At 48.0% G+C, this 21,410-nt stretch overlaps 1 protein-coding gene across 5 annotated transcripts in view; it reads right to left on the reverse strand.

The window, feature by feature from the left end:
• The window catches only part of BRD8 (bromodomain containing 8), a 1,405,947-nt gene that overhangs the window by 1,038,669 nt on the left and 345,868 nt on the right, over positions 1-21,410 (reverse strand). For all 5 annotated transcript variants that reach the window (XM_069651557.1, XM_069651555.1, XM_069651554.1 and 2 more), the window contains exon 6: positions 14,855-14,935. In XM_069651557.1, the coding sequence (XP_069507658.1) occupies positions 14,855-14,935 (81 nt within the window). The remainder of the gene's footprint in view (positions 1-14,854; positions 14,936-21,410) is intronic.

A 21,410-nucleotide genomic window follows, 5' to 3' on the forward strand; every position in this document is an offset into this window, starting at 1 on the left:
TCACGGTCTTGGACAAGCGGGTGGACGAAGTGGAACACCGAATGGCTGAACTGGAATCTGAGGTCTGTGACCAAAGATTTGAAGGAGAACTGGACAGGGTCCGGATAACAGCCTTAGAGGCGAGATGCAACCTCCTAGAAGCCAAACAGGAAGACGCAGAAAATCGCTCTCGGAGGAATAACATCCGCCTACGAGGCATCCCAACATCCATCACAGACGCAGAACTAAAGCGCTATGTCTCGGAACTCCTCAGGTTCATAATCACTCTCCCGGACACCTCACCCCTGGAGCTGGACCCAGTACACAGAACATCCAACTTCCCCCCGGATGTCCTGGTCAGAGTCCACTTTTTCCAGCTAAAAGAAGAAATCATGCGTGAGGCGAGGCAAATGCGACAGATCACTTTTCAGAGAGCCACAATTTCACTCTATCAGGATTTAGCCACCTCCACTCTACAAAAACGAAAAACCATGCGACCATTAACGGAACGGCTATGCGAAAAACAAACCCCATACCAATGGGGATTTCTGGCCTCGGTCAGATTCAAATGGGATGGGTCTCAGAAGCAAATTAACTCACCAAAAGAAGCATTGAAATTCATGGGCCTCGGAGGGTCGGACAGTGAGTCGGGATCTGAAGAACCAAACCGCCCCCAGCGACACAAGCTCTCAATAGGAGAATGGTCAAAAGGGGGCAGGCGACGCAGACCCCGGGGTTCCCCTAAGAAAGCCAACAATCCGGGATGACAAACCAACAACAATTTTGCAGGATCCCGGCTCTCAGGCCCCAGGCACACATTCCTCGCCGGCCATCAGGCTCAAGGAGAAGTGCACCACTTAGCCCGCAAGGGTTTGAACCGATGTCCTCAGAGGGATGAAGCCCACAAAGAATACTACGTGCAAACATGTCGACAGTGCGGGAGCAATGTTCGAGCTCCAGCATATTCCTTATCAGCGGCCCAGTTGGCCATTGTCAAGCGCTTTGGTGCCACCAGTTCCCCAGTGGCAGTAGGATGACAGGTCTCCTATCAGTTCTTGTTGAGGGGGGCATGGGGAGGAGATGAAGGGGTTTCAGTGGATTCAGGCTATGGAGGGGAGCAGCAGCTCCACCAGACCCCGGCCTTACACTTAAGACAGCAGCACGACGCAACAGCAACAATGTCTTTACGAGTCCAATGCAGCAATCATTCTTTTCTATCAGACTCTCGACCCCGGGGGGGGGGAGGGGGGGATCATGGATAGAGACGCATCTAACGCAAAAACACAAAGACAATGTCAGTGTCATGATGCCCACTCCCGGGGAGCCGGTTCATGCCCTGCGTCCCCGAAAGCGGACATCCAGTCCCCAAGGAAGGGCCCAGCAACCCCATATAGGGGCCCTTTGGACAGTGTCCTGGCACCTATGGCGCCAGGCTCATAAAAGACATCAGTCCTGGCGCCATAGGCGCCAGGCTCATTATGGGAGTGCTTGGGTGCACTTACCTGATGCAGACCATGCTGCAGGATCCCGGCCTCCTTAAGGCCTGAAAGGAACTACTTTACCTGTGGGACTAATTTACCATCCGGGCGTGGTTGGGGAAGGATACATACCTGATTGGAGGAAGGATACATACCTGGAACTTCTTCCAAGGCTATTTAAACCCCACCCGAACAGCCACACGTGCTTCGCGTTGTTCTGCATCCAGCAGCTGGACGCTCACCGTGTCTGCTCCTGCATCCTGACTTCTGCCACGCCTGCCAGCATTCTGGATCACCTGCAAAGGAAGAGAAGAAGAGAACAGAAGAAGGAAAAGTCCTTACCTGCTAAATCCGCATCCCGGAGACATCTCGCCGACAATCCTGAAAAGGAAGACTTTAATTTAAAAGCTCATCGCGTCGATCGCTGCAGCGCCGCATTCCACTCACCTTTACAGGGCGCCTCCATGTTCAGCAGCGATCATCCGGATTCACAGTCACGCCCCAGCGCCTAGGGAGAAAAAGACCAGAACAAAAGGTGAGAGAGAGAAGGGAATAAGGAAAGCTAAATCTCCATGTTAAGACTTACCTGTTGATTCATTCCCTCTTCATTTCGGGTCTGCGCCGCATCCTGGCATTTCCGGACCCCGGCCCCTAAGGGGAAAAAAAGACATCAGCGTTAATGAGCGAATGAAAAGACATTACCAAAAAACGCTCATTAAAGACTTACCTGATTTCTACAAGGATTTCACCTCTCATCTCGGGTCGGTGCCTGTTCCCCGGCATTCCGTACCCCGGCCCCTATGGGGAAAAAGACACTAGCATTAGTACATTAATGCATGAACACAAGGGGAACCTCTTATCAAAAAACTTACCTGGAAGCCAAGCAAGTTTGGTTCTCACCAATCCGAAAATCCAGTGAAGTAACTGGATACCAACGCGCCCCTGCATCAGAAGCAGGATGGAGAGCTCGTCCTTCCAGACCCTAAGGTGAGACGCTACGAGAAATCACAGAAGGGTTTCGAGGAGGGTGAGAGGGGAAAGTGGGAGGCCGATTGCATTAACCCGGCAGACAGTTCATCCCCTATTTTCACCTACAGAAGGATACTTCTGCGAGCCAGGCAAGCCAGATTTAGGGGCCCGGTCCAGTCCGTCTTCCGAACCCTGCGCATCACCTTAGAAGAGGTCACAGCAGCGCGAACCAGGCCAGCACCTCCGTGGGAGTCAGGTGAGCGTAACAGAACGCAAAGCCTTCCTACAAATTCCCACCCAGGCGCTATGGAAAGTTCTGAAACTGATCAGTTGGCCCAATTACTGGGGGAATTACGGGCCGAAGTACATGCCGCTTGTCAAGAGACTAATGCCCTCAGGAGGGAATTAATAATATCAAAGGAAAGAACTGATGACCTGGCCAGACAGCTTTTGCAAGGTCAAGCTGGGCAAACTCCTCTACCCAGTTCCGAATCCCGCTCCTGTGGTTTCCAGTAACCCTGTGCAGATTAATCTACCTGGAAACATGCCGCTGGCCCCACCCGAACGCTTTGCTGGGGACCCCAAACGATTCGCCGTATTCATGAATCAGTGTTGTTTGCACTTCCTATGCAGACCTGGGGCCTTCCCTAATGATCAGACCAAGGTAGCCTTTGTATTGTCATATCCCAGCGGCTGCGGTGCCGATTGGTCAGTTCCACTGGTTACTCAAGATAACCTGATTCTCCGTGATTTTCAAAGGTTTCAAGCAAGCATGGAAAGGTTATTTGCTCGACACTCTCAGGGGCAGGCTCTGGATGACGAACTTCTATCCCTGCGACAGGGCAATCAGGACCTCCTATCCTATATTGCAACCTTTAATAGACTAATTGTGGAAACGGGATGGCCAAAGGATAAAAGAGTTGCGTTGTTTTATCGAGGCCTTCGCGGAGAACTTAAAGATGTCTTGGCCCAAGTTGTAAATCCGCCCCAAGAATGCACAGAGTATATAGACTTAGTGGTCCAATTGGATCACAGACTTCAAAACAGAAAAGCAGATCGGTCCAGGTTTGAGACCCGGGTGTTGATCAAGACCCATGCTAATCCCAAGGGAGTTGATGTCTCTGAGCCTATGCAAATTGGAGGGGTTAAAGGACCCTTAACTCAAAAGGAACGTGAAAGGAGGCGGCAGTTAAAATTATGTCTTTATTGTGGGAATTCTGGACACTTTCTACAAGATTGCCCGGCAAAACCGCCCCGAAAGGCGGTAGGAGCCGCTGATAAAAACCATGAAGACTCTGTTTCGGGAAACGACTCCGCCCGACAAGTGTAGGGGTCCGCTTGCCGAGCTTGAAAACTAACTCTCACACCTCGCATTTCATTGTGCCAATGGTTCTCGTAGATCCAGAACAGCCAAAGCGGTTGCATGCAATAAAGGCATACATCGATAGTGGGGCTATTGGAAACTATGTGGATCGTGAATTTCTCTCTAGGATTAACCTCCCTCTCCGTCCTAAAACCAGCAAAGATGTCATCACCACAGTCGATGGAACTGAAATTGCCTCTGGACCGGTAACACATTCCACTACTGAGGTGACTTTTATTGGTCCCGACGGTCATCGGGAGGGTGTTGTGTTTGATGTAATCAAGGCTCCACAGTTTCAGGTTATTCTTGGAATCCCTTGGTTAGAGACACATAATCCTCGAATTGATTGGCGAGCTAAGAGAATAACCTTCCCGGATTGTACACAAACCTGCTACCCAGAAAACCTGAAGATTAATCTAGCATCTGTAACCTCTGCCTCCATGCAACTACCTCCGGAATACCAAGACTTTCAGGACGTCTTCCAAAAGGAACAGGCCAACAGGTTACCTCCTCACAGATCGTACGATTGCCAAATCGATCTGGTGCCCGGTGCACAACCCCCTTGTAGCAGGATTTACGCCCTTGCCGAACCTGAGAATCTGCATTTGAGACAATATTTGGATCAATACCTAGCTAATGGTTTTATTCGCCCGTCAAAGTCCCCGGCATCCTCGGCTTTGTTCTTCGTGCCCAAAAAAGAAGGCGACCTTAGAACTTGTATCGATTACCGCGCATTGAACCAGATAACGGTTAAAAACCGTTATCCTCTGCCTCTGATCCCTGAACTCCTTGACCAGGTGAAGGACGCTTGCATATACACCAAGTTAGATCTCCGGGGGGCTTATCATCTGGTACGAGTTAAAGAAGGCGGCGAATGGAAAACTGCCTTCCGTACTAAATACGGATTATTCGAGTACCAGGTGATGCCTTTCGGATTGTGTAACGTGCCGACTGCCTTCCAATACTTCATGAATGATGTCCTTGGGGAACTCATCGATGTTTGTGTTGTCGTATATATCGATGACATTCTGGTGTACTCCTCTTCGGAATCTGATCACAGAAAACACGTCAGGGCAGTACTTGAAAAACTGCGCCAACACAAACTATTTGCTAAATTGGAGAAATGTGTTTTCCATACCACAGAAGTCGAGTTTCTAGGTTTCATCCTGACACCCAAAGGAGTCCGAATGGACTCAAGAAAAGTGGATGCCATCCTCAAATGGCCATCACCTAGCTCTGTAAAAGGGGTTCAAAGCATGCTCAGCTTTGCCAATTTCTATCGCAGGTTTATCCCGGAATTTTCACGCGTGGTACAACCCATTACTGCACTCTTGAGGCAAAATAAACGTTTTGAATGGTCTGAAGAAGCAGAGCAGGCCTTTCAGGATTTAAAAGCTAAGTTTACCTCCGCACCTATTTTGAAACACCCGCGTCCAGATCTCCCTTATGTCGTTGAAACTGACGCATCCAGCCTAGCCATGGGAGCTGTCCTGTCCCAAAGAGATCCCGAAACCAACCAACTGCATCCTGTAGCATTTTGGTCCAGAAAATTCTCGGCACCCGAGGTTAATTATGCAATCACGGACAAAGAACTGTTAGCCATTAAGTCCGCTTTTAAAGCCTGGCGGCATTATCTGCTTGGTGCTCGACATACCATCACAGTGATCACTGATCACCGGAATTTACAGTATTTGAAAACCGCCAAGGCTCAGTCATCACGGCAGCCTCGATGGGCTTTGTTTTTCGCTGAATTTGATTTCGTGATTACCTATCGTCCTGGCTGCAAGAATGGTAAAGCAGACGCCTTATCCCGAATTGGAATGGGAGAATCTGATACAAACTCAGAACCAGTACCAATAATTCCCGAACAGAGGATTCTAGGCATGACTTCGTTACAGACGCTCAAAGACATTCAAGCCAGAGTGAAACAACTCCTGGATCCTACAACCTTACAGGAATGGATACAAAAGGGATCAGACTTTACCATAGATAATGGTTTACCTTATTTCCAAGGACGCTTATTCCTGCCACATAAGGAATTACACGAACTAGTTATTTCCGGTTATCATGATAGATTAATAGAGGGACACCCCGGTATTGCCAAGACAGAGGAAAAGGTGAAACAACAATTTTGGTGGCCCTCTTGGCGAAAAGATGTTAAATCTTTTGTGATGTCCTGTGGTGTTTGCGCCCAAAATAAAAGTCAAAAGAAAAGACCAGCCGGTCTCCTTCAACCTCTAGACATACCACCAGCACCCTGGCACACCCTATCAATGGATTTTATTACGGACCTGCCTCCTTGTTCGGGGTACAATACTATTCTGGTAATTGTGGATTTGTTTTCCAAAATGGCCCACTTTATTCCTTTGAAAGGTTTACCTTCAGCTTCTGTCCTAGCCAAAGAATTCCTTGAAAATATTGTTCGGCTACATGGATTCCCATCTATACTAATCTCTGACCGGGGAAGCAAATTCATTTCCCACTTCTGGCGCAAATGTTGTCAAATGGCGCAGATCGACGTAAGATTATCGACCAGTCACCACCCCCAGACCGATGGTCAGACTGAGAGGACAAATCAGACCCTTGAACAGTACTTACGGTGTATGTTACAGCAATCTGAAAGCAACTGGAAAGACATTCTTTGGATAGCCGAATACGCATATAATAATTCGGTACACTCTGGAACTGGCCACAGTCCTTTTTATACTTTGTTTGGGCATCACCCTTGAACCTCAAACCTTGACTCACCTCAGAACCTCGGAATGCCTGCAGTAGAACATCTGCATTCTACAATTACCCAAGCCTTCAAAGAGGCAACTACGCATTTACAACAAGCCAAGAGAAAATACAAGGAGAATGCTGATCTACATCGGAGTGAAGCACCTCCGTATCAGATTGGGGATCAAGTGTGGTTAGCTACCAGACATTTACCACTCAAAGGGCCTCGAACTTTTAACCCAAAATATCTGGGACCTTATTTTATTACGGCAATAATTAACCCAGTGGCTGTTAAACTTGATTTACCGGCTAGTATGCGAATTCACCCTGTTTTTCATGTGTCACTTCTGAAACCCGACTACTCAAACCTCCAGAACCTATTCTAATAGATGGGGAGCCCGAATTCGAAGTGAAGAACATTTTAGACTCAAAAATGTTTAGGTCAAAACTGTTCTACCTAATTGATTGGAAGGGGTACGGACCTCAGGAGAGGTCGTGGGAACCCAGCGACCATGTGCATGGACCTTGATTAGTCAGGAAATTCCACTGACTCTTCCCAGACAAACCAAAACCCCCGGAGGGAACAACCTTGGGAGGGGCCTTGGGGGGGGGAGTGCTGTCATGATGCCCGCTCCCGGGGAGCCGGTTCAAGCCCTGCATCCCCGAAAGGGGACATCCAGTCCCCAAGGAAGGGCCCAGCAACCCCATATGGGGCCCTTTGGACTGTGTCCTGGCGCCATAGGCGCCAGGCTCATTATGGGAGTGCTTGGGTGCACTTACCTGATGCAGACCATGCTGCAGGATCCCGGCCTCCTTAAGGCCTGAAAGGAACTACTTTACCTGTGGGACTAATTTACCATCCGGGCATGGTCGGGGAGGGATACATACCTGGAACTTCTTCCAAGGCTATTTAAACCCCATCCGAACAGCCACACGTGCTTCGCGTTGTTCTGCATCTAGCAGCTGGACACTCACCGTGTCTGCTCCTGCATCCTGACTTCTGCCACGCCTGCCAGCATCCTGGATCACCTGCAAAGGAAGAGAAGAAGAGAACAGAAGAAGGAAAAGTCCTTACCTGCTAAATCCGCATCCCGGAGACATCTCGCCGACAATCCTGAAAAGGAAGACTTTAATTTAAAAGCTCATTGCGTCGATCGCTGCAGCGCCGCATTCCACTCACCTTTACAGGGCGCCTCCATGTTCAGCAGCGATCATTCGGATTCGCAGTCACGCCCCAGCGCCTAGGGAGAAAAAGACCAGAACAAAAGGTGAGAGAGAGAAGGGAATAAGGAAAGCTAAATCTCCATGTTAAGACTTACCTGTTGATTCATTCCCTCTTCATTTCGGGTCCGCGCCGCATCCTGGCATTTCCGCACCCCGGCCCCTAAGGGGAAAAAAAGACAGCAGCGTTAATGAGCGAATGAAAAGACATTACCAAAAAACGCTCATTAAAGAGTTACCTGATTTCTACAAGGATTTCACCTCTCATCTCGGGTCGGTGCCTGTTCCCCGGCATTCCGTACCCCGGCCCCTATGGGGAAAAAGACACTAGCATTAGTACATTAATGCATGAACACAAGGGGAACCTCTTATCAAAAAACTTACCTGGAAGCCAAGCAAGTTTGGTTCTCACCAATCCGAAAATCCAGTGAAGTAACTGGATACCAACGCGCCCCTGCATCAGAAGCAGGATGGAGAGCTCGTCCTTCCAGACCCTAAGGTGAGACGCTACAAGAAATCACAGCAGGGTTTCGAGGAGGGTGAGAGGGGAAAGTGGGAGGCCGATTGCATTACCCCGCAGACAGTTAATCCCCTATTTTCGCCTACAGAAGGATACTTCTGCGAGCCAGGCAAGCCAGATTTGGGGGCCCGGTCCAGTCCATCTTCCGAACCCTGCGCATCACCTTAGAAGAGGTCACAGCAGCGCGAACCAGGCCAGCGCCTCCATCGGAGTCAGGTGAGCGTAACAGTCAGTCTCCAGTGAAATAATAATCCTCACTTGGAATGTCCAAGGCCTAAACTCGCCACGCAAGCGCAAATCAGTGGAACACAGACTGGGACAATTATCGGGAGACATCATACTTCTCCAAGAAACCCACCTGCTGCAAGAAGACGAATGCCGGGTGAAATTCAGCAGGTATAAAAGAAGGTACTTCGCCTCCTCCGGACAAAAGAAAAGAGGAGTAGCAATTCTACTAAGCGATAGAATTCCACTGTCAAATATCACCATAAGGAGAGACCCAGAGGGGCGCTTTCTCCTTTTAAAGGGCTTTTTCGAAGAACTCCTGATCACCATCGTCTCGATCTATGGCCCCAACACGTCTCAAGCTAACTTCATATCAAACCTAACACCAACCATCATAGCATTCCGCGAAGGCCATCTTATCATGGGTGGGGATTTCAACTGCATGCCAAACCCACAAATAGTTAAGACTTTACCCCCCACAAACACAGACTTCACGCAAGCTCTATCCATTGCCAAACTGCTCAGAGAAACCAAAACCGTCGACGCATGGAGTTTATTCAATTATACCGCGAAAGACTACACTCACTACTCCTGTGTCCACGAAGGATTCTCAAGAATAGAACACATACTAATCTCTGGAGTCTTGTTCCCCTGTCTTAACAACGCAGAAATCCACACCGGCATGATGATATCGGATCACGCCCCAGTTTCGGCTACTGTAGCCATCTCAGGTCAAAAGCACCCTGTTCAAAGATACTGGAAGATTAATGACTCACTGTTATTAGATGTATGCATTAGATCGGAAACCGAAGAAACGATCTCCAACTATTTCAAGGAAAACACGACGGAGAAATCCCCCATCAACATCATCTGGGACGCCATGAAAGCAGTAGTCAGAGGCACGCTAATCAGCGCCGTAGCAGAACAGAGAAGAGTCTCAAATATCATGTCAGCCAAGTTGGAGGAAAAAGTAAAGCAACTAGGGAACGAACTGAAATTGCACAGCTCCAGAAAAACAGAAAGAGCCCTGAGGAAAGCAAAAACTGCAACTGAAATGCAATGCGCCGATCGCATGGCCACATCCTTAGCGTTTACAAGGCAGTTTTATTACAGTAAAGGGAATAAGGCGAACAAAGTGCTAGCGCAAAAACTGAAAAAGATTTGCACCCGGAACAATATTCTCAAACTAAAAGGGGAAGACGGAAATTTGCACTACACCGAGGCAGAGAAAATTGAAGAACTGTTAAACACCATAAATCTATAATGTCAGGGAAGCCCACCACACTAGACAACCTGCCAGACTAATTGCGCGCCACTCCCCCCAACAGCACATCCCAGTTGGAAGCCCTAGAATCCCACATCACTAGTGAAGAAATCATGGAAGCTATAAAAACTCTCAAAACTGCCGCCGCGGGCCCTGACGGCCTGTCCGCAAACTTCTATAAAACATTTGCCAGAATCATAGCTCCCCAAATGGCAGCCCTATTCAACTCCTTCCTATCCTCGAAGTCAGTCACCGGTTCAATGGCAGAATCGCTCACAGTCCTGCTGCACAAACCCGGGAAAGACCTCGAACTAGCCGCCTCCTACTGCCCAATCTCACTTCTCAACAACGATGGCAAAATCTTCGCCAAAGTTCTGGCCAGTAGGCTAGGCCCGACCCTACCGTCCCTGATTGACCGAGATCAAACGGGATTCATCCCAGGGAGATCGACCCATGACAATATCAGGAGAACGATAAATATCATAGAAAGCGCTCACAGATTAAAGGTAGGAATGGCGGTTATATCCTTAGATGCACACAAAGCCTTTGACTTTGTCGACTGGGGATACATCCGGGCAGTCCTCGAGCACTTCGGCTTCGGCCCAAACTTTATCACTTAGGTAATGGCTAACTATCAATCTCCTACCACACAGCTGCGAGTCAATGGCACCAGGTCGGGGATAATCCACATATCCAGGGGCACCAGACAGGGTTGTCCACTTTCACCACTAATCTTGGCTCTATCCATGGAGCCCTTCGCAGCAAAAATCAGGCAAAACCCTAGAATTAGTGGGATATCCGTGGGAAACCAAGAATACAAAATAGCACTATATGCGGATGATGTCCTAATAACAGCATCTAACCTGGCAATGTCCTTAGGCGCCCTGTGGGAGGAGATCACACAATTCGGGACCCTATCAGGGTTCAAGGTGAACCTCACCAAATCGGCTGCGCTTGCAGTGAATCTATCTAAACAAGAAAAAGACTCCCTCAGCCCCCTAATGCCAATCCCATGGTCGATAGGTCCAAACGCTTACCTCGGGGTACAGATCCCCAATTACCTATTACGCTTGTACTCAAGCAATTTCCCGCAACTGATTAAAGAGCTCCAAAAGGATCTTAAACGATGGAAACCCCAGGAAATCTCCTGGTTTGGTCGGATTACCACCATCAAAATGGATCTACTCCCTAGATGGCTGTACCACTGCACAACACTACCAATTCAGATCCCAGATCCTGCCCTGATAGCCCTACAAAAGAAAATCCAAGAATTTGTATAGGGGGGGACCTTGTATCGGCAAACGAATAATGATGAGGGGGATAGCACAGGGCGGGTTGGGAGTTCCAGATCTGGCCAGATACACCCTAGCGGCGCAACTGTCCCACGCATTCTCATGGGTTCAAGAATCAGACACACCGAAATGGACACATCTCGAAGAATCTTGGTGTCCGGTACCGCCCTCCGCACTCCCACACCTACCCAATATACAACCCCAAGCAACTACCAGCCCCCTACTAACAACTAGAACAACAGCCCGCTGCTGGAAGACAGCAGTCCGAAAATGAGGCATCCGCGGCTCTCTAGGCCCCCTAATCCCCATCTGGAACAGCCCCGAATTCTCCCCAAGCATGTCTCCACAGAGCTTCCAACCCTGGATAGAGGGAGGCCTGCAAATAACCAGTGATTTTCTAGAAGCAGGAGCACCCATTTCATTCGAGAGGTGCAAAATAAAATTCGGGGTTAATGAACGAGAAAGATTCCACTACGTCCACATCCGGCACTGGCTATCCCAAAAGGCAACCAGAGAGAAATGCTCCAGAGAATTAACTGCGCTGGAACTATCCCCAACAACCCCTACTAGCAAAGGCAGAACATCAACCCTCTACCGACTCCTAGATAGGGCAGACCCATCTAAAAAAGAAAGATATATGCTTGAATGGGAAAAGGACTTGGGTAAGGAAATTGATGTTGAAAACTGGGGGAAAATCTGGGCCAGGCTGCATAAAAGCTCACAATGCATCACATTGAGGGAAGGGGGCTACAAACTCTGCTACAGGTACTATGTAACCCCCGCACAAATCAACAGGGCCAACCCGAACATTTCCGGATCATGCTGGCGCGGGTGCCCGACACCAGGCTCACTATTCCACATGGTATGGACGTGCCCAAAGGCTGAACTGTACTGGAGAGAGATAATTAAACATATTAAGGACATTTCGGGCCTCTCCATCCCCTGGGACCCTGGAATCATCCTGCTGGGCGACACAGGTGATGTCGCTTTCCCCCTCTCAGGCCAAATCCCCCGGCTATGTACGCACCTACTCCTAGCAGCGAAAATCGCAATGGCCTGGGTGTGGGAAGACAAAGAAGGACCCTCAGTGGCACTTTGGTGGGCTAAATGCTGGGACATAGCAGTCGCCGAAAAAATCACGGCAATCCGATCTGGCTCTCTGAATAGAGCCTTAAACACCTGGGACCCATTCATGGACTATGCTGCCAAATTTCCGGCTCTCACCAGAAGGCCTCCACTAACCAGATGGCTCCAAATCAGCCTGCTCTACTAATCCTCGGCCTCAGGCCATAGCAACCCAGCACGCCAAATGCCCCTTAGCCACCAAGGACAGATCGGGCCACGGACAAGAACGCTCAGTTCACCAATATGCCCCCCCCCACTGTTTTCACCGAGAGACATTATCACCTTATTATACCTAGCGATTGCTGATCTTCTGTCGTTATGCTCAATGTAATGCTCATGTGTAAAAACCAAATAAAATGTTGTTATGAAAAAGAAAATGTTGGATGTCAAAATTGGGGAGTCATTGTGAGGTGCAGCCCGCAGATGGGTAGCGTTAGATATAGGGCTTAGATCAGTCAAAGACAGTTGGCTTACGTTGCCGGATTTTACTTCATGGCAGCCCAATTACAGACAGTTACCCAAAGGGATGATTTGGCAGAAGGGGATCAAAGGAGGCTCCTACAGGGGCTTCCGAAGAACAGGGAAGGAATTAAGCTACTATGGGACCCAATGGGGGCGATGGGAGTGAGCGCAATATACACAGTCCCGAGGGAGATCTGGAGAAATCCTCAGAAGAGATTGAACAGGACACAGATGTATAGCCCGACTTTACCGCTGGGGATTGATCCAGTCATACGGGAGACATTGAAAAATCTGGAGGTGGGTAGGAGATCTGTACACAGAAGGGAAGTTATTGACGTTTGACCAGTGGAGACAACAGTACGATATTCCCAGGGGAGCCTTTTTGGGTTATGCCCGGCTAGTGAAAAGACTAGCTGATTTATGGAGTGAGACCCCTGAGGAACTAGGGATGAATCCCTGGTTACAGAAAGTGCTAGATGTGTGTGGGAGCAGAGGAGCTATCTCAGTTCTGCATAAGGGGATTGGTGAACAGAAACAAAGACCGGTGTTGGGGGTCAAAGCAAAGTGGGAGAAGGACATGGGGTGTGAGATTTAGGAGGAGAAATGGTCTCGAATTTGGGAGCAGGTCAAAAAGGTATAGAGAAATGCAAGGTTTCCCATAATTCAGTATATTTTCGTGCACAAAGTGTATATGACTCCATCTAGGCTCCATGCGATTAGTCCACGCCACTAACACTGCAGTCCTCGCTGCGGTGAATCCTCAGCAGAATTCTGGCATATGACCTGGGAATGCCCGACGATTAGAACATACTGGGAGGAAGTGGAGGCGAAATTGAATTTGTGGAGACACAGTACACATATCAATGCTTCCCAGAGATATGCCTATGGGGAATGATACCGGTTGGGGAGCAGGCCAGAAAATGAAAAACAATGGTGACATTTCTACTAAGCTTGGCCACGCAAAGGATAGCAATTTCTTGGAAACACCAGGGGGGGCCCTCGGTGCAATCTTGGGCAAGGGATGTACATCATTGGGGGACGGCCGAAGTGGAGTTCTTAAGTAGGCAGAAAACCTTGATAGAGGAAGAGGGGGACTGAATGGATTGGGGGTTAATACTGAATGAGCTAATGTCAACACCGGACCTGAGGCCTCCTTGAGGAGGGGCAGATACGGACCCAGCAACACCAAAGGGTTAACCAAGGTGTAGGGGGAGAAGTGTATTGGGGGTGGAGGGGTGGGCACACTGCTTGGCAAAGGCTTGATCAGAACGGGTCTTGGAATTGTTTGAAATGTTAACCGAAACTGACTGTACCAATGAATTTGCTCATTGCTTATGTGATGGAAATGGGCTGTAGGAGGAAAAAGAAAATAAAAGGTCAATTAAATGTGACGTGGGCGAGGGATAAGAGATAGCTACTATGCCTTCTTGGTATGCTGTTCTCTTGCCACCAAGCATGAGACTGAACTGTTAACTAACGGGGGTCACTCCATGTGCATATGTGTGTTAGTATGTGTTTTACATGGGATATTTTTGACATCAAGCAACCAGGTTTTGACAAACGTATGATTGGTCTGTCATGTGTTTACTTGAAAACAATAAAAAGATATAATAAATACAATAAAAAAGTGCTGGGGGTCTCACTAGGAGAGGGGACAAAGCATACAAATGATAAATCTCCTTAACAGGCGTGGAAAAGTCCCAAAAGCAAATTGAACAACCTGTTGAAAGAGATAGCTAGGAGCTATCTGAAGATTATATCCCGATAGAAAATTTGATGATAAAGCCCCCCAGGAGAAGGGAGTTATTCTCCTGGACTTCAGTTGTTTAAACTCAATGGTAGGGTCAGCACAGTTTAGTTTTTGGACAGAGGAAAGACTTGCTTTGGACTTCACAACTGACGACAAGCACTCTACTTAGTTATGTTAGGTCGGGAAGCCCATAGCTTAGGGAAAGTTCGGCATTTTTCTATTATTTGGAATGGCAACTTCTAGTCGGTCTCCTCCTTCCGATCCACCACAGGGCACATGTCACAATAAGTTACAAACAGAGGCTAGGATGAGCACAGGTAACTCTAAGGCTATGGATACCAGTTCACAAGCAGTGCCCAACAGAGATTAATCGGGCACATGCAGTATGTTGCACACAGCCTTCACAAATTTCATATTTGTTATCTACGCATCCAAAGGAATGCAAAATGTACGCCTGAATAAATGTGGGTAATAATAAGAAAACGTACAGCACAATGTCACTCCATAGTTCTTCCAGCTTGCTATCCATGTGCCCGGCCTGAATTAACTCAGCTTCTTTCTTCAATTTCCTGAACATTAAAAAACAAATGTTAGATGCTGAAGATACTAACCCACATATACCAACAGCCACATTCTGCATGAAAACATTTAAAAGTGCTTTGCCACAAATTCAATCTTCTCAAACCCAGTATGTACGTTATGTAGCATTTGTATAGTACCCAAAGTGCTTTACGCGATACATGAGTTCAGCAGACTGTAATCTGAGCGTACATATTAAAATAGTACACTACACTGCAGGAACAGGACATTACATGATACTTTTACATTACAACTTCAGGAAAATACTAATTCTTTGGCTAATGCGAGTAGTGCCCCATTATTTAATTTAACAATTGTATATGTTGGGTGCAGGACACTGTGTGATTTCCTAGATCAGTGAGAAGGTGATTGTTGGAACGAGAACTGAATTTGGGCATAGGAATTAGCAAACTAATATGGGGACATTGCACTACAAGGGAAGTAAGGAGCAAGTGTAGGCACAACTATCCATGAAGCAACCGACTGCGGTTGTGAGCTCTGCAATTATAAGTTAAACAGTACTTTACATGCAGTGAAATCCATCAATCCACCTATTTATGGGATTACAGGGTTCGAAATTGCTGGGAGCCACTGATCTCCTTGCTGCCAGCCTAGAAGAACCTGGTTAGCTTGAAATCAGCAGCTACCAGGGTCTGCTTTGGCTACTCAGAGGAACTGGAGCATTAGAAAACATAGATGTGACATTAACCTTGAGTATTTGAGAATGATAATAAAGAATAATTAGGACACATCTAGTACAAATGTAAATATAAAGGATCCTATATAATGTGCATGAGTAAAACTTCGAGTCATCTGTGGAAGTTAGATATGCAGTGTGCGGTTTACTCACTCCTAGATCCCCAGTGGTAGTGTTGGGGAGAAGCTAGCGCCTTCCTGCACTCCCCAAGCGCTTTACAATTAGGCAAGACTTCTCTAAGCACAAGAGCACTGAGAACACTTTTTTCATGCAAAAGTAATCACACACAGACATGGCCAGGCACTAAATGAAGATAGTTAGTATATAAATATAAGGTGTACATAAATATTAGCTGAATACATTTGTAAAAATGTTAAATTGTAGTTAGTTTTCCTCTACGCACGACGGAAGTAGGCTCTGTGGTAAAAGGAATGCAGCCTGTGCTAAAAATAGACTACAGGCATTGCCGTAGTGTTCGGTTAGCTCTGGCAGAGAGCACGAGGTAACTAAGCAGCTGTTGCCTGTCCATCAAAAGCCCATGTATACTAAGAATAGGGGAGTGTACATGCTTAATGCACGACATGGAACATTATGGGAAAATAAGGTTTCAAGGGGAATTACTGGACCAGATAAAATATGAGTATATTGAGTGAAGTGTGGAGAGTATGGCGGGAAGGTGTGTTTATATATAAATGTTCATGAGTATCAAAATTATGATAAACAGGAGCTATAGTGTATTCTTGCATAGGCAGCAGTATGTTAAGTAGTTTGTCCTAAACAGAAATCCGGCCATGCAGGCAGGAAGACTGCAGCACCCCTTGTAAGGGAAGGAGGACAGTTTTGGATGAGCCATGCCAGTATCCAATGACCAAGTCAAGAGTATTTAAGCTGTCTGCCTGGCACCAGTCTGCAGGAGCCAGGCACGGAAGAGGGACATAATGCCGCTTAGGGAGCAGAGTTCTTTGCCCCCCCCATACTCAGTTCTGTACAGATTAAAGTTGTTATCCTTGCAAGATAAGACTCTTGGCCCCCCATCCTCAGTTCTGTAGGGATTAAAGTTGTTATCCTCGCAAGATAAGGCTCTTGGCCTTAATTCCCTAGAGGGGTGAACTTTAATCTGGTGTGAGCGTGATTAGGGGTACCCGTATAATTAAAGGAGTATCCCTGTAAATTGGGCTACCTTTCATAGCTCCTGTCTACCGCAGAGTTCAAAACTGTGGGGAGTTGGGGGCGATTTAGCTCCGGCTTGCAGCTTAGAAGTGCCTGGTTAGCTTGACTCCAACAGCTTCCAGTGGCTACTTTTGGCTTCCCAGGCCAATTGATGCAGAACAAGCACACCTATGTGAATTTCATGATGTGCTTTTGGGACAATTTACAAAAAAACATTAGGACACATCTAACCGACATTTAAAGCATATGGGGTAGTAAATAATGGAAACAATCATATATGGTTTTGTTTGTAACATCTTTTTATTGTAGACTTTTCATACATAACATCACATGAATATACCCTTTATTTTGTAACATCGTACCATGGGTCCATAATGTTCATCGTGCCATGAGTGGGCCTCAGATGGGGCGCCACCCTGTTCCTTCAAACTGGAGCGATCTTCTCATAATTCGTTCCCACCCCAAACCCCCCCTGCCCCAATTTAACCAATTAACCAAACAGAACAAAACAGAAAAGTATATTAGCCTCTGGTACCGGGAGCCATAGCTGCGGCAGGTATCATCAGACATGTTTGGGTATGTGCCTGGGGTGATTCATAGTGTTTGCAATGTGCAAGGGTCGGGGTGTCAGATTGTTGTATAGGCTTGTCTGGGCAGTTGGTGGGGATGAATGGGTGGTCAAGTGGTTGGGGAGGCCCCGCCCGCCCGTGGGGGGGGGGTTGCAGCCCTTTCCTGTGGGTCGAAGAGGGCCCAGAGGTTTTGGGTCTGAGCGACTCTGGCCGTGTTTGTTCTTCTTTGTGCTCCAAGATGCATATCCTGGATATGGAGGCTATCGTCTGCGTTTTTGTAGGCGGTGTTACGTCACTCCAGTTCACAATCAGCTGCTTGCGCGCTGCGAATATTATCGTGTGTAGGGTTCCACATGTGGAAGCGTCTGTGTGCCATTCCTTATAGTTAGCCCCGAATAGCATGTCTGTCGGAGTCAGTGCGATAGTTGCCTCTGGGAAATAGGTGTTGATTAGCCTGTGGACCATGTCCCAGTATGGGGTTATCTTGGAGCATGACCATAGCACGTGCCCCATAGTGCCCAGCGTCGTGCACCCAAGCCAGCACTGTGGGGAGAGGGTCAGACCCATTCTATACATTTTTGATGGTGTATAGTACATGCGTTGAATAATTTTAAGTTGGATTTCCCTCTGCTTCAGATTCAGGGATATTCCTGGAATGACTGCTTAGAATTGGTAAATGTCCCCGGTCTCTATAGGCGTGTCGAGGTCTAGCGCCCAGGCTGTGGCCAGGGCCGAGTTCCTGCCGACGTTGTTCGGAATGGCCATGGAGTAGAAACTACAATCATATTTGTGACAGTGGTCACAGATATGCTCGCCAGGGAAGGAGGGGCAATCCTACATCACGACCCAGGATCGCTGAACCTGAAGGCTTGGCTCCTGCAGCCTTAAGAGTTTGGTGGGTACGAGCAGCCGGTGGACTCCAGGAAGTTCCTTGCTAGGGCCAGTGCGTCGTCGACTCTTTAGTGCTACGGACAGAAATGGAAACGTTTCGCAACATGGTGCTGGATGCAGAGGATCAACCCGCTGAGGGTCACGGCCCTGCAGATTCTTCTGCACTTGTTGTCCTTGCCCAAGGAAGGGCTGGCGCACGCCTCTATCAAGGTGCATCTGGCGGCTATCTCCCGCTACACTAGTTATGCAGGACAATCTTCTCTTTGGTCCCACTGTCTCGTCAAGGAGTTCCTCAAAGGATTGTTTTGGTCTTTCCCGCCTGTGAAGGCTCCTGCCCAGCGTGGGAACTCAATGTGGTGCTGACAAGGCTCATGGCGGCCCCCTTTGAGCCTATGTATCAGGCCCCTCTCAAGTACCTTTCATGGAAAACGGATTTCCTCATGGCCATCACCTCTGCCAGGAGGGCAGGTGAGGTCTAGGCCCTATACTGCAAACTGCCATATCGGTCTTTTCACAAATTGAGGGTGGTGCTGCAGACGCGCCCCTCCTTCATGCCAAAAGGATCCTTTGGAATTCCACCTCAACGATCCTTTGGTGTTAACGGTGTTCTTTCCAAAACCTTTTTCGCCGGCTGAAAGGACTTTGCACCCAATGTTGCTCGTGCTCTGTAGTTCTTCGTGGCATGCACAAAGAGTTTTCAGAAGATGTCTTAACTGTTCGTGAACTTTGGTCCTGTGTAACCTGGAAAGGCCTTGTCCAAGGCTTCCATCTCAAGGTGGCACTCCGGCTGTATCACACACTGTCACAGTTGGCAAACCGACCGCTGCCCGGAAGTCTGAGAGCCCATTCCACCAGAGCGATCGCTGTGACGACGGCGTTTGTCTGGTGTGCCCCTGCTGGACATCTGCAGGGTTGTTACGTGGAGGTCCACGCACACCGTCAAAAGATTATACTGCATCAACAGGGATTCCAAAGAGGAGTCCAGGGTCGGTCAAGCAGTAGTAGGCAACCTGTTCGCTTGAAGGTGAGCCTGTTTCGGAGGAAAGAGTAATTGCTTCTATTGAGCCTTGCCACCTCCCGTGGTTGTGTAATGTTGTACTGCTATGTATTCTTTATTCATGAGCTTGTGAAACCATGCCAGACCCCGTGCTGGAGAAGGAACAAGTTACTTACCAGTAACTATTGTTCTCCAGCATGGGTCTGGCATGGATTCACATGCAAATCCTCCCTCCTACTCCTTTACGGCTCTTCTTGGTCATATTGCCACTTTACGTGCTTACCAAATCTGAAGATAGCTGCCAGAGGAGGTTCTTAGGGAGATGGCAGTCATTGGCTGGGGGCAGTATGACCCAGAGCTCAGTGATTGGTTAAGAGGAGAAATACAGTTTGTAAGTCAAAGTTAAACTGTTTTTTCTTTTAGTGAGGATTCCCGGCCTGACGATGGGGAATATTCAGGAGCATGTGAATCCATGCCAGACCCCCATGCTGGAGAACAACTTGGTTACACACTCTAGGACACAAATGGTGTTCTCATCCAACAAGTTGTGAATAGTATTAAAAGAAGTTACAGGCCTGTTACAACTGCTGAATGGACACTTACTGCCAGGGGAGTGCGAGGGGGGAGACTTTGGGGTGGAGAGGGGGTGTTGGTCAGAGGGAGGTAGAATTTGGAAAATGGTTTTGTACGGTTATGTTTTGACTAAAGACCCCACCCAATGGGGGTGGGGGCGTTGGTTAAGTGTGTATGCAAAATAATAAAGAATTTACACACAAAAAAGGGAGAGTGCCCATTGGAAAGACAAAATAAGAGGGCACATAAGAAAGAGCAAGACAGAAAGGTGGGGAATTGTCATGCCGCCTACCCCCGGGCATCCGGATCAAGCCCATCAGCCCCGGGAGCAGGCATCCAGATATTTAATAAAACCCCAGCAGCCCCGGCTGGGGGCTGACTGTGTTCAGTCCTGGCGCCTTAGGCGCCAGGCTCATTATAGAAATCAGTCCTGGCGCCATAGGCGCCAAGCTCATAGACTTTACTTTCCTCATGCAGACCATGCTGCAAATGAATCCAAGCCAACGTGAGGGCAGGATAGGACTATTTTACTACAGGGACTATTTTTTTACTCGGGTGTGGTTCTAGGGACTTCTTACCTGGAACTACTTTGGAGGCTATTTAAAGCCCGCCCGAACAGCAGCACATGCTTTGCGTTATTCTGCGTCCAGCAGCGTAACGCTCACCGTGCCTGCAGTCAGCATCCAGTCTTCAGCCACGCCCGTCTCGAATCCAGAGCTCCTAGCAATAGAAGAAAGAAGAAGGAAAGATTAGAACACAGATATTATTTCAATCCTTACCTGAATTCTGGATGCATCACGTCTTCGAACTTGAAAAGGACATTATTCTACACGCGTCGCATCGCCAGCTGCAGCGCCGCGCCATACTCACCAGTCCTCACAGCATTTTTCGATCCGGCGCAGCCTCCATCATTTTCTTCGCCGAATTCAACCATCTAGGGGACAAAAGAAACATAAGGTGAGCCGAGAGAACCAACAAATACAACCTCTCCACCATAGACTTACCTGATTAACAACCGGAGGCATTATTCTGTAACAAACCGCAACTTCTTACGCCGCACCTGTAAGGAGAGAGAAACCAGCAGTTAAAATACAAGCATCTTTTACCGGACAGTGTTGGGTAATACAGACTCTTACCTGAACACCATCAGCTGCCACAAGACAATCTTCCCTTGGATCCAGCTGCAACACAAGAAAGGAATGTACAAGAGTGAACATCGGACATATTGAACTCTTTGAACTTTATACTTACGGGTTCTCGCCTGGAACCTCGGAGTCAATATTCATCCGGAACTATTCCAACGCCTTCAAACCAGTGAAGGAACTGGTATCTACGCGCCCCTGCATTCCACGCAGGATGGAGAGCTCATCATTTAAAAACATAAGGTGAGCTTACTGAAAGTGAATATCGGTGGTGATTAGTGGGGAGAACAGTGGGGTGCATTACTAGAATCCACGGGTGGCTAAATCCCTTTCTCCACTTGCAGGAGAATACTTCTACGGGTCAAGCAGACGAGATTAGGTGGTCCAGTCCAGTCTGTCATCTCTGCACTATGCTTCACGTTTAGG

The sequence above is a fragment of the Ambystoma mexicanum genome, chromosome 3p, assembly GCF_040938575.1.
Source record: "Ambystoma mexicanum isolate Mex_15411 chromosome 3p, UKY_AmexF1_1, whole genome shotgun sequence".
Classification (NCBI taxonomy): domain Eukaryota; kingdom Metazoa; phylum Chordata; class Amphibia; order Caudata; family Ambystomatidae; genus Ambystoma; species Ambystoma mexicanum.